This window comes from Mus caroli, chromosome 1 (assembly GCF_900094665.2).
Source record: "Mus caroli chromosome 1, CAROLI_EIJ_v1.1, whole genome shotgun sequence".
NCBI lineage: Eukaryota > Metazoa > Chordata > Mammalia > Rodentia > Muridae > Mus > Mus caroli.
Genome location: NC_034570.1, coordinates 49118815 through 49131217, shown reverse-complemented (window position 1 = coordinate 49131217; position 12403 = coordinate 49118815). Strand labels below are relative to the sequence as shown.

Here is a 12403-nt window from a genome sequence, read left to right as displayed (position 1 = left end):
CCCCTCTCCCTCCCCCTCTCCCTCTCCCTTTCCTCTCCCACTCTGTTGTTTCCTCAGAAAGCTCACTTCCTTTCTGGAATTGATATTGTTTCCAACCACGTTAAGAAGCAATCAATCTCTCTCTCTCTCTCTCTCTCTCTCTCTCTCTCTCTCTCTCTCTCTCTCTCTCCCCCCTCTCCCTCTGTCCTTTCCTCTCTTCTTCCTTTCCTCCCTCCCTTTCCTCTCCCCCTCCCTTCTGCTTCCTCGGTAGAAGCCGGGAAGCACAGGACTGACCAGAAGAAACAGAAAGAACCTCATCACTTTGACTGACTTTATCTTCTATCCGTAGATATCACACCAGAGTTGCACTTTTGTCTTTAATTCCGTTTCTGGACACTTCTTTTCCATTCAGCCAACTGGGTGAGACAAAGCCCGTCGGAGCCCTGAGCCGCAGAACTCTGGTAGGGGGCTGGCTGGCTGTAAATTGACGTGGCATGGAAATTCTCCACTAAGTTGCAGCAGCTTACGAGCTCCTCAAAGATCGAGCCCAGCCTCCCGGAGCTGGAGCTAAGGCTCAGTAACAGTAACGTTAAAGAAGAATGGATAAAAGTCCCCAGCTCCTCGCCTTGGACCCGCCGCTTTCTCTCTGGCTATCTGTCATTTCGCTGAAAACCAAATCAAAGCAGTTAAGTCTGTAACTTTGTTTTCGCAGCTTAAACGACAGAATTGACTGCGCTTGCTCCTCCGGCTCTCCCCTGCAATCTTAACTCCTTGCAGACTTTGCCATGGGGTGCGGACTTAGGAAGCTGGAAGACCCTGATGAAAGCAGCCCTGGAAAAATATTTTCTACCCTGAAGAGACCGCAAGTGGAAACAAAGACAGAATTTGCTTATGAATACGCACTGCTGGACTTTACTTTACAAGGTACTCCTTATTTCTATTGTAGTTAGTATCTGTCTCCAAAATAAGAGAAGACCTACGTTTCTGAAGGGTGGACCTGTGGAGTCTTAAGCTCTTTTCCGGAATGAAATTGGTCCATCTAACAATGACGCTTTGTTTCTTAATTATATTTGGGAAGATTTTGGGTTGTATTTTGTTTTGTGTGCTTTTTTTTTTAACATGGCTTATATATACTATACAAAATTAAGAAAACTACTTGGAAATGTTCCTTTTATTTTTAAAGCAAATGGGACAAATGTTTGATTTCTAGGCCAAATTGCTGGAGCCTTAATGACATCTTGTGTTTTGAAAAGATTTGAAAGGCAGGGACTGTGGGCTATGGGCAGTGCTACTTGTATGCAGTTGTGGAAAACTCCGCCAAGGAAATTCTGAGGTGGCCAGTGTGCTGAATTGTGTGCTGCTCATGTGATAGGTTTGACCAAACTAAAGGTTGAAAGAAATTAGTTGTTTTTGTTTTTGTTTTTGTTTTAATGGGGGAAAGTAGCCTACAGAAGGCACTCCCTCGGCTGGGTGCTCCGTCCCTAACAGAGAAACTCTGTTCCAAAAAGTTGAAAACACAAACAAACAAGCCCAGATGGCAGCTCCGGGAAGGGAAGGGGCTGAGGTGCCTCCTCTTGACCCAAGTTTGCCTCCCTCCTCTCTGGAAACCCTGAATACTGCTTCAGAGTCCCTGAGACACAGGGCATAACAGGGTTTTAAACAAACTGCGTCTGTAATTATGATGTGCTAAAAAAGAACGAAATGAAATTTAGAGAAATTTGCTTGCTGAGTTTTCCAAATACTAGTATTAAGTTCCTATTTTAATTATTTGATTCTACAGTCCATTAGTTCATTGAAAACTGCACTGCACGTACAACTAGATGCTTTTACTCTCTACCACCACTGCAGCCTTCCCCCTGAAAACAGTGCATCTTTGTGCACGAAGCAAGAGCAGCCCATTTTTCTTTGTTAAAAATTGAGCTGGCCAGCAAGCAAAATTGAGAGACACAGAAGATCTGTACCTGTGCTTCGAACATATTCACTTTTTTTGATCAAAGAATCCAAGTAAGGACAAGGCTGCCAAAAGAAGAAAAGTTAATATTCTCAATGTTCTTCTTTGTTGTGTGAATTTAAAGTGGATTGAGTTAATGCTGATGGAGAAGTAGCCAAAAAGTCATGAATTTTTATATGCCGTTTTAAAAAGTCATTCGAGAAAAATCCTTGAGACAGGGAACTTCTACCGTGTGGTTCTCGTCCTTATCAATACAGACTGGATTGGGCGGAAACGCCCAGGGTGGGAAAGCATGCCTTTCTTGCGTATCCCCGAAGCTGTAGTCTAGAACCGTTGTCATGTGCACCTTAGGATCCTGATGCACAGCTCACCTTAGGGCTATCGAGCTTTAAGAAGCTAACATTTTTTCTGATTCATGCCATTTCAAAACATTAGCACCTCCAACAAATGTCTATATATGCGATTACCTTTGAATCAAGAAGATACACAGCTTTTACTCAACAGTCATTTTGGCTTTATCAGAAACCTTTTTCTCCATGAAAGGAGCATAATTTCCACCTTCCACTCTAGATGTTGCTGCGAAAGGGTAATTTCACCGTAAAGCACAGGCATGGGTTTGATGTGCGCGTGCGCACACTAAGGCAGGCGCATGTCTTTAGGTAGCATCTGCTTCCTATTTGGTACAGGCGCCTGGTCTCCGGGGCCCATCTCTTCCTAGTTCTCCCACATGTTCTTGTTTGGGGTTTTTGTTCAACCATTTGTTTTGGTCTTGCCTTTGCGTTTGCTTCAGAAGCCAGGACTCTGTGTACCAGCCTAACCCCGCCCCCTCTTCCAGGCATAGTTAGCCTGCCTCTTTCCTCCAGTCTTTGACAGCCACCTGCCTGCCACTCCAGTGTCTATGATAGTGCGTCTGGGTGGGCTAACACATGCCAGCCTTCTGCTTGGCACTGGCCAACCCTTCCTGGGATTGCTGGGAAGAGAACTGAACGGTGGCTGCTCCTAGCTGCCAGACCACCACACAGTGAGAAACCTTGGCGGAAACAAAATGGCCTGGTGACAGCTGTGTGTATTCCTCAGTTTTGTTTTTGTTTGTTTGTTTCCCAAACAGTAGCCCTGGGACACAGAATAAGGTTTAAGGAGGGAGAGCCTTCCAAGTCCCTGTGTTGTGTTACAGTTTGTCTTGAACAAGTTGTTTCTCACTCAGTTAGTTCTACCTTTCTCCCTTCCCCAATCATTGCATCGCAAATTCTGTTGTACTAACTTTCCATGGTAGTGTATGTGTCTTAGTCAGGGTTTTACTGCTGTGAACAGACACCATGACCAAGGCAAGTCTTACAAAGGACAACGTTTAATTGGGGCTGGCTTACAGGTTCAGAGGTTCAGTCTATTATCATCAAGGCAGGGACATGGCAGCATCTAGGCAGACATGGTGCAGGAGGAACTGAGAATTCTACATCTTCATCCAAAGGCAGACAGTAGAAGACTGACTTCCAGGCAGCTAGGATGAGGGTCTTAAAACCCACACCCACAGTGACATACCTATTCCAACAGGGCCACACCTTCAAATAGTGCCACTACCTGGGTGGAGCATATTCAAAGCACCACAGCATCTACTATAGCTGAATGAAATATAGTTTTCATTCACTGCTCAATGGTTCAGAGCGGCCCCTCTGTTACGGGTACATGCTCTCGTTACTACCCTCTTTCCACCCTCTCACCAAATATCCAGTCAGATGCAGGGGAGTGCTCAGTCAGCAAATGCTTGCTGTCCAAGCATAAGGACCAGAGGAGTCTCATATAAAACCTAGGTGTGTCGAGTGACCCCTGCTCCAGGGAGGTAGGCAGGCAGATGTCTGGAGAGTGCCAGTCAGCCTCGCCAGTCTGAGTGCCAGACTGCCTGAAGCCTGCCTGTCTCAAAAAGTAAGGTACAAAGTGATCATGGGCAATGACCAGTGTCAACCTCTGCCCTCCACATGATGTACACACATGAACACATACACTCGTGCACACGCATGCATGCATGTACACACATATATGCACACACCTGATCCAACAAGAATACAAAGAACTTAAACTCCCCCATTTCTTCTCTCCTCTCCATTCTCATTACCACTCTCCAGAGCCATTCATTTCCTCTCTGCTTTCCCTGCCCTCTATCTGCAGTGGCTTCTTTGTTGTTGTTTGTTTGTGTTTAGTTTGGGTTTTTTGTTTTGTCATTTGGGGGGGGGTGTCTTCCAGTCATTCTTTACATCTCATCAAGAAGTCCAGTGATTCTCAGCCTTCCTAATGCTGAGACCCTTTAATATACTTCCTTATGCTGTGACCATAAAATCATTTTTGTTGCTACTTCCTAACTGTAATTTTGCTACTGTTGTGAATTATAATGTAAATATCTGATATGCAGGATATCTGATATGTGACCTCCCCAAAGGGGTTACAACCCACAGTTTGAGAACCAGTGTTCTTGGCGTGGGTCATGAGTCCTTTTAAGCTGCTGTGCAGATCCCTTAACTGCAAACAGGGATTCTAACAATACCTACATCAGACAGCTGCTTTAGATATTAAAGGAAATGACAGAAGATTACCCACAGGGGAGTGTTCACTAAAGCTAGCTGCTGCTCTCCCTCCTGTGAGAACAAGGCTCTATCTCCATTCCGAGGCTGGGACGGACCTCATCCCTTCCTTTAAACTCAGTTCTTACTCCTCTTTGTATTCCTAGCTAGAACTGGTAATCTGAGGGGCAACTGAAATAAAGTATTCAAAAGAGGGAGTATGTGGCCAGCCAAAGTGTGCTGGCCTGATCCGGGGCACAGCCGTAAAGAGAATAACTCAAATAACACAAATGAGCCAAGAGCACAGGTTTAATACAGAAGGAGTCAGTTATGTAAAGTATTAGAGAACATTCAAGAAGAATAGGAATGTCGCTGTGTGAGAATGTACTGAAAGTCAACAAGAGTTAATATATGGTCAGAAATAGAGGGGTTTTTTTAAATAAAAAAATCAAGTCATGATAGTGTATGCCTATAATCCCAGGTCTTAGGAGTCTAAGACAGGAAGATTGTAAGTCTGAGGCCAGCCCGAGCTACACAGCAAGACCTGTCAGAAATAAAGAAGGGGGGGGGGAGGAGCTAGAGGTGAAGGGAAAGAAAAGTCATGTTGCATTTTGTGTAACTGTATCGATCTAATAAACTCCAGGACATGCGCCCCTTGCCATCAGAGAGATTTTACATGTTACAGTGCTGCTGGGCCCGGGGAGGGCGGGGAGAACTAGTTGTAATGAAATTGACTGGATCCTCTTCAGCATTGATATAATCTCTATTCTTTCTTTTACTAAACTATATAAGTTTAAAACTATATATTTTAAACATTTCCATTATGTTTGAAATGGTGACACAGTCCACCTGAGAAATATAACAAACCTCACAAACACAGACTATTGTGGAAAAGAATTCCATTCTGAGTCTGGAGAGGAAGGGATCTCTAATAATAGCAGGCAGCTGGCCCACTTTTAAAACTGTCAAGAACTGGAAGTGTGCCTAGTTGGTAGTGTGTGCCTAGTATGAATGAGGTTTGGGTTCAGTTCTCTGCACTGGATAAAACAAAGGGTGAAGAAGACACGGGCCTGTAAGTCCAGCACTGTGCAAGTGGAGGCAGAAGGATCGGTCAGCATGCGGGTCAAAGCTGTTGTCTGCACAGCAAGTTCGAGGCCAGCCTATGCTACATGAGGCCCTGACTAAAAAAACAAACCAAGAAAACAGACAATGCCACTCTTAGTCCATCTGTGTACACTCTACAACTGCCCGGTTCTGTGTATGTGAACAGACCAACACTGCAAGAGCTCCTGTAGCAGGGTCTGGGCAGGAAACAGTAGTCACAGCATCCTTGCACATTGTGCCTGCCCTGTGTGATACAGCCTGGGACTGCAGAGGCTCTGCCGTGGACCTGAGTGGGCAGGTCCAGGAAGGCTCTTCAGAAGTGCCACTGCATCCCAGATGTAAAGGATGAGTGAGACTCAGTAAGGCCTCTGTCCTGAAAGCTTCAACCACCACTACAAGACAATAAGGAAAAGACAGCTCAATAAAGGAATAGACGGGCTGGTGAGATGGCTCAGTGGGTAAGAGCACCCGACTGCTCTTCCGAAGGTTCGGAGTTCAAATCCCAGCAACCACATGGTGGTTCACAACCATCCATAACGAGATCTGACTCCCTCTTCTGGAGTGTCTGAAGACAGCTACAATGTACTTACATATAATAAATAAATAAATCTTTAAAAAAATAAATAAAAAAATAAAGGAATAGACAAGAATCTAACAGACAAATCAGAAATCCAAGTGAAAGACATGTGAAACTGCATCCCAACCATAGGTGATCAAGAACATGCGTATTACAACCACTACTACAAAACACCCAAAGGAGATAAAATTTTGAAAGGTTGCTAATATCAGATGTCAGTATAGTGTTATAATCATTTGAAAAACAGTTGACATTTTCTACTTATAACTGAAGATATGCCCAGTGCCGACATACAGCATGTGGTGCACAAGGATGTCCAAGTCAAGCAATTGGGAATTCCCAAGCCACAGGCATGAGTGACCTTAGACTACAGATATCCACTAACAGAGGGCAGGGAGCCTGGGGGAATAAAGGGAGTGGGAGAAAACCAGCGTCCCACCAGAGTCCCGGTGCTCTGGGAGGCTGGATGCGTCAGACTGCTGCGTGCTTTCCACACGGCCCCGGGTGGGTGTCTGGCTGTGGGAAGCCATGGAATCCCAGCTTTCGGGGGGATGGGGGTGGGGGTGGACAAGGGGCAGTCTTAGGTACCAGGTTCTTGGCCTCGAGCATCCCAGACACCTGCTGGACACCATGGAAGAGCTGAGAACAGAATAGGGTCCCCCTCGGTCAGCTCTGGGGACGGAGGGTGGAGAGGGCAGGGGGGAGAGGGAGGCGCTGGGTGGTTCCCGCACAGGCGAGAGGTCCTTGGTCCAGTCCATGGCTAGAGCATAGGAAGGCCTTCTGGTGGGAGGTTAGACATGGCTCCTTAGGTCACAGCGGACCATGATGGTTTTAGAGCTTTATTTTAGAAAGGCAGGGGGAAAGAGAGAAGGTAGAAAGAGGGAGAGAGGAGGGCTAGAGAGGAAGAAAGGTGAGGGCTTAAAGAGATCAAGGAGGGGCCAAGCAGCCCTCTTATAATGGGCTGGGCTAACTTGCATACCAGGCTATAGTCAGGTAACTGTGAGGGTGGAGTCTAGCCAGAATGCCAGGAGTTTGGGACATTGTCTGCATGACTTATAGTCACAGAATCATGGAGTTGGGGGCTCTGTGGTGTCAGGCACCTGTCTCTGGGAACATGGCTCAGTGTTCTGTCCCTTGTAGAGTTTTCTACTGGGTCGCCGGAGCAAGCCTCATTCAAGCACCCCCACACACTAATGGTTTCTGTAAAGGACCAAACTATAACATGGTAGCCTCTCTGAGCCATGTGGCCTCAATCACACCTGACCAAATCTGCACACCATGCTAGAGCAGCCAAAAAGGGGTACACAGCTAAACTCCACGGCGGTCCTTTGCTGACTGCTCTTACAGTGCAATGAGAGCACAACTCAAACTGCTCACAGGCAAGTCCGACACTGTGTGGTGTAGAGTGAGATACCTAGTAACCACCGTATGATCCCATTTCATACAGCTCAAGACATCCATCAGTTGACCTGCCCAGGGGCGGGCTGCTCCTTTAGCACATAGTCTCTGCTTGACACTGGATTGTAGAACACTGGGCTGTGTTCCTGGTCTGCAGCACTAAGGGAAGAGCAAGGAGTAATTACTGGACAATCAAGGCTCAGTATGGTGGAAGGATGGAACCCAAAATTGGAAAGGATGGAAAGGGAGGTCTCAGAAGAGCAGGCCACTTTCTCGCTTTTTCATTAAATAATCGTTGCCTGGGGGTTGGTAGTTTTAAGTATGTTCTGTGCTTGTTTCCTGTATATGTTATACCCACAATCCAGAGAACAGTTGAAAGAGTGGATGGGAATATGGACGGAGATAAAGCAAACAAGGCAGAAAGTCAGGGTGACTGAAGGTGAGAAGCAGAAGGAATTCTGTGGCCTGGAGAGAAGCTTTCATCCGTGAAAGAGAAAGCAGACAAAGGCAGGTCACAAGATTCCCAAAGTGCCATGAGTCTACTGTCATGTGTCCAGTGCCAAGCAAGTTACAAGCCTCTAATTCTAGCACTCGGGAGCCTGGTGCAGAATAACTGGCCCCATGTTCAAGGCCAGCCTGGACTCCAAAGACCCTGCCTCAAAATACAAGTAGAAAGAAAAGAAAAAGAAAAACTGCCATTATGTTACTTCACTTAACAACATGAGTGGCTTCTGCGGTGGCTAGCTTCACTAATAAACAACAGTTGAAATGCTATTTACATTGTATTCTGTCTCTCGATTTCTTAAAACTTATAATCCTCTTAACAGCCACATACTAAGATACTCAGCAGTCTATCATAGTCTAAACCAGTGATTCTCAACTTGTGGGTCTTGACCCTTTCACAGAGGTCACATAGCAGATATCCTGGGTAACAGACATTTGCATTACTATTCACAACAGTAGTAAAATTGCAAGTATAATGTAGCAACGAAAATAATTTTATGGTCACCACCACCCCACGCCCACCCTGAGCATGCGAGACTGTATTAAATGACTGAAGGATCAGAAAGATTGAGAACCATGGTTTGGCTGATCTCATGTCTGGATTCACAAATGTTCAACAACTGTGGTTCAAACAATAACGTTTTCCTTCCTATGGCACTGGAGTGTCCCAGTTTCCACCTCATCCTGCCTGGGTTCCAGCTCAGCCTCAGAAATTACTAACAATAAGTCAGTGTCCTAATCTCTCTCCTTGAGTTGCCCTATCAGGCAATAATATCCACCATGCAGGGTTTGCTGGAATCAAGAACTGGACCTGGCCTGTTCACATAGGACTTGGCACTTGTAGGAATTAACTCTGTTCTACAGTTGCTGGGGGAAACATACAGGTTGCCAGGCCGTTACCCCCTTTAAACTATGGCAAAGTTGCTTGCTGGAGTTTGCACATTTTGTTTTTACTTAAGATAACAATTTTAAGATGCATTCCATAAATTCAAGCCAGTCCTCAGAGGTAAGTTGGCAGAAATGAAATATGTAGTTCTCATAGCATTATGTCATCAGGGCCGAACTTTGAGTGTTTAACAATTGCTTGACTTTATGGTGGAGTATGGCTTTGTATCTTTTTTAGTAATTGGGTTTGTTTGTTTGTTTTTTAAGGCCTCATGCTATAAGCCAGCCTAGCTTGAAACTCATTTATGTAACACGGGCAGCTTCAGAACTTGTGGTCATCTTCCTGTGTCAGCCTCCCACGTGTAGATGACAAGCATGAGGCACCATGTCCACTGACTGGCATTTAAAGGGTCACTCTTTGGAACTTTTTACCAAAGGAGTAAGAAAAGCATCACAGATACTTCGTTTTTGGAGCTTTGAGAAGAGACAATGTAGTTCAACCCTCAACATGTTTTAATTGTAGCAATAAAAGTTCCCTTGGTATTTGTATAATTTTCAAAACAATTTCAGACTGCTTCATAACAATAGCCCTGTAAGATACAGCAAGGCTTTTACAGATCATGTAACATTAATTTACCAGAAGCCAGCCACACCCACAAGGCCATAAACACCATGTGTTCCTTCTTCCCAACACCTTGTGCAGCACTCAGGCAAGCAAGAAAGCATATAGCTGCCGCTCACTGCCTGTGCCGGCAATCGACCAGAAGCCACCACCTCCTCCCCCTTAATCTTCTGTGTCTACAGCTCTGATATTACTTTCCTACATAAGGACATCAAATCAAAGGCTTGTCCTCAAAGGCTGGGCCTGTCATAGATTTGTGATTACTCCACTCTGAGTGCAGTTGAAAAGTCCTTGCTCAGTGTGTCCTGCTTTGCCCGCCTCACAGTGAGAACAATTAGGTTTGGATACCTAAAAGTCATCAACACCAACTCTGTTGAAAAGATTCAGGTGGAGGGACGACATGAAAAGAAGTTCTCCACAAAACTTTTGAATTTGAGATGGAGATTGACAACAAGACCCCTGGTCTACACACACATGCACACACACACACAGACACACATACATACACATATACACATGCATATACACACCAACATCCACATATGCATGTGTACACACACATGCATGTACATAGACACCTAAAAGTGACTCCTACCAAGCCATCCAGAGAAGCAAGGCCAGCTCAGTAGTCTTTGGATGGAAGTCACACTATTGCTCTTCACCAAATCCTGTCCTAGTTTGTCATCCTGTTGATATAGTAAACACCATGATTAAAAACAACCTCGAGCCGGGCGTGGTGGCGCACGCCTTTAATCCCAGCACTCGGGAGGCAGAGGCAGGCAGATTTCTGAGTTCGAGGCCAGCCTGGTCTACAAAGTGAGTTCCAGGACAGCCAGGGCTACACAGAGAAACCCTGTCTCGAAAAACCAAAAAAAAAAAAAAAAACAACCTCGAAAGAAGTGGGTTTATTTCATCTTATTCTTGCAGTCATGACCCATCATTGAGGGAAGTCGCAGCAGATACCCTTAGGGAGTGTCTTAGTTAGGATTTTACTGCTGTGAACAAACACCATGACCAAGGCAACTCTTATAAAAACAACATTTAATTGGGGCTGGCTTACGGGTTCAGAGGTTCAGTCCATTATCATCAAGGTTGGAGCATGGCATTGTCCAGGTAGGAAGGTGCGGGAGGAGCTGAGAGTTCTGTCTTCATCTGAAGGCTGCTAGCAGAATATTGGTTTCTAGGCAGCTAGGATGAGGGTCTTAAAGCCCACAGTGGCACACCTATTCCAACAAGGCCACACCTTCTAATAGTGCTCCTCCCTGAGCTGAACATATACAAACCATCACAGGGAGTTCCCATTGAACAGCTGTACTGGCTAGTTTTGTGTCAACTTGGCACAGCTGGAGTTATCACAGAGAAAGGAGCTTCAGTTGAGGAAATGCCTCCATGAGATCCAACTGTAAGGCATTTTCTCAATTAGTGATCAAGGGGGAAAGGCCCCTTGTGGGTGGGACCATCTCTGGGCTGGTAGTCTTGGGTTCTATAAGAGAGCAGGCTGAGCAAGCCAGGGGAGGCAAGCCAGTAAAGAACATCCCTCCNTGGCNTCTGCATCAGCTCCTGCTTCCTGACCTGTTTGAGTTCCAGTCCTGACTTCCTTTGGTGATGAACAGCAGCATGGAAGTGTAAGCCAAATAAACCCTTTCCTCCCCAACTTGCTTCTTGGTCATGATGTTTGTGCAGGAATAGAAACCCTGACTAAGACAACAGCCCAGAGAAGCTTATAAACAAGTAACTGTAACACAGCAGTGTACACAGCAGAGGAAGGAATAAGTAACATGGGGTTGGGGACAAAGAAGGCTTATTGTGGTGAAACAGAGTGACAGACAGGTTCAGAACTCCAAACTGTCCCATGTCAAAGTAAAAGTGAAGTGCTCAAGAGGGAGGCTGGCAGGAGGCCTGGAGATTCTGCAGGTCACGCTAACTTCTCTGCTTCCTGCCGCATTGCCATGGGAGCCATTACCTGGCCATAGTTTTCTTTAAAATGACCTACAATTGTCACCTAGTTCTAAAGATAAGTTCCCATTACATTTCATTCTCTGGTCCTAAGAATTTGTTCCACCTTGTTGTTCCTCAGCAGCTTTCTTTAAAAAAAAAAAAAAAAAGTCAGGGTTTGTAGACCAAATGTTTAAAACAAGAGTGAAGCCAGATGGGTCAGGAAGTCTGCCACACAGACAGACAGACAGACAGACAGACAGGGCTGGGTGTGTACGCGGAGACCAGGTGCTTCTTCAGAGGTCAGGACTGACCTCTTTGTTCTCGTGTCTATTCATCATGATGAAGAAAACATTTTAGATGGTAGGATATTAGTTGACATCCAAGAGGGAATAAAACGGAAGGAAATGGATCCGCATGACTCTCTGTGGGAATGCCTCGTTTTCGTTTGAGAAGCTGGGGTGGAACTGTTCCGTCACGTGAGTGTTAGTGTGAGGGCGCGGAGACTTCCTCTGACCCTTCTTCCTCATCTGCGTCTTAACCTTCTTCCTGTGCGCAGGCAATCAGCAACAGTTCTGCGCTGGACCCCACTAGCCCGCGAAAAGCCAGCCCAGCCCTTACTTGCAATGAATTTCATGTTTTCTTACTAATCAGCGCCAGGTCTCTTTCTGGATAATTATCCTTATTGTCCTCCATAAAATGAGAAGTATTAAAACAGAGACTGGAGCTATTTAAATGAATACCTCTAGAACTGTGGAGACAGGCTCTCCAGCTGCGTACTGGCTTTGTTTGCTTTTAATCCTCTAGTCAACACAAGTACGTTCTTAGAGAGTTTTTTTTTGGGGGGGGGGTAGGGGGGGGGTGGAGATTTCAATTACATGGCAGGGTTTTTTTTA

General features: G+C 45.5%; 1 protein-coding gene across 5 annotated transcripts in view; it reads left to right on the top strand.

Annotated features, from left to right (window-relative positions):
* Nucleotides 1-12403, top strand: part of Rftn2 (raftlin family member 2) — a 64394-nt gene that overhangs the window by 7120 nt on the left and 44871 nt on the right. For 4 of the 5 annotated variants that reach the window (XM_029483135.1, XM_029483125.1, XM_029483145.1 and 1 more), the window contains exon 2: nucleotides 692-903. In XM_029483135.1, coding sequence (XP_029338995.1) covers nucleotides 765-903 — 139 coding nt within the window. In that variant the 5' untranslated portion in view covers nucleotides 692-764. Of the gene's footprint in view, nucleotides 1-229; nucleotides 441-691; nucleotides 904-12403 lie in introns of those variants that run through there. The other variant, XM_029483134.1, reaches the window with a different exon arrangement.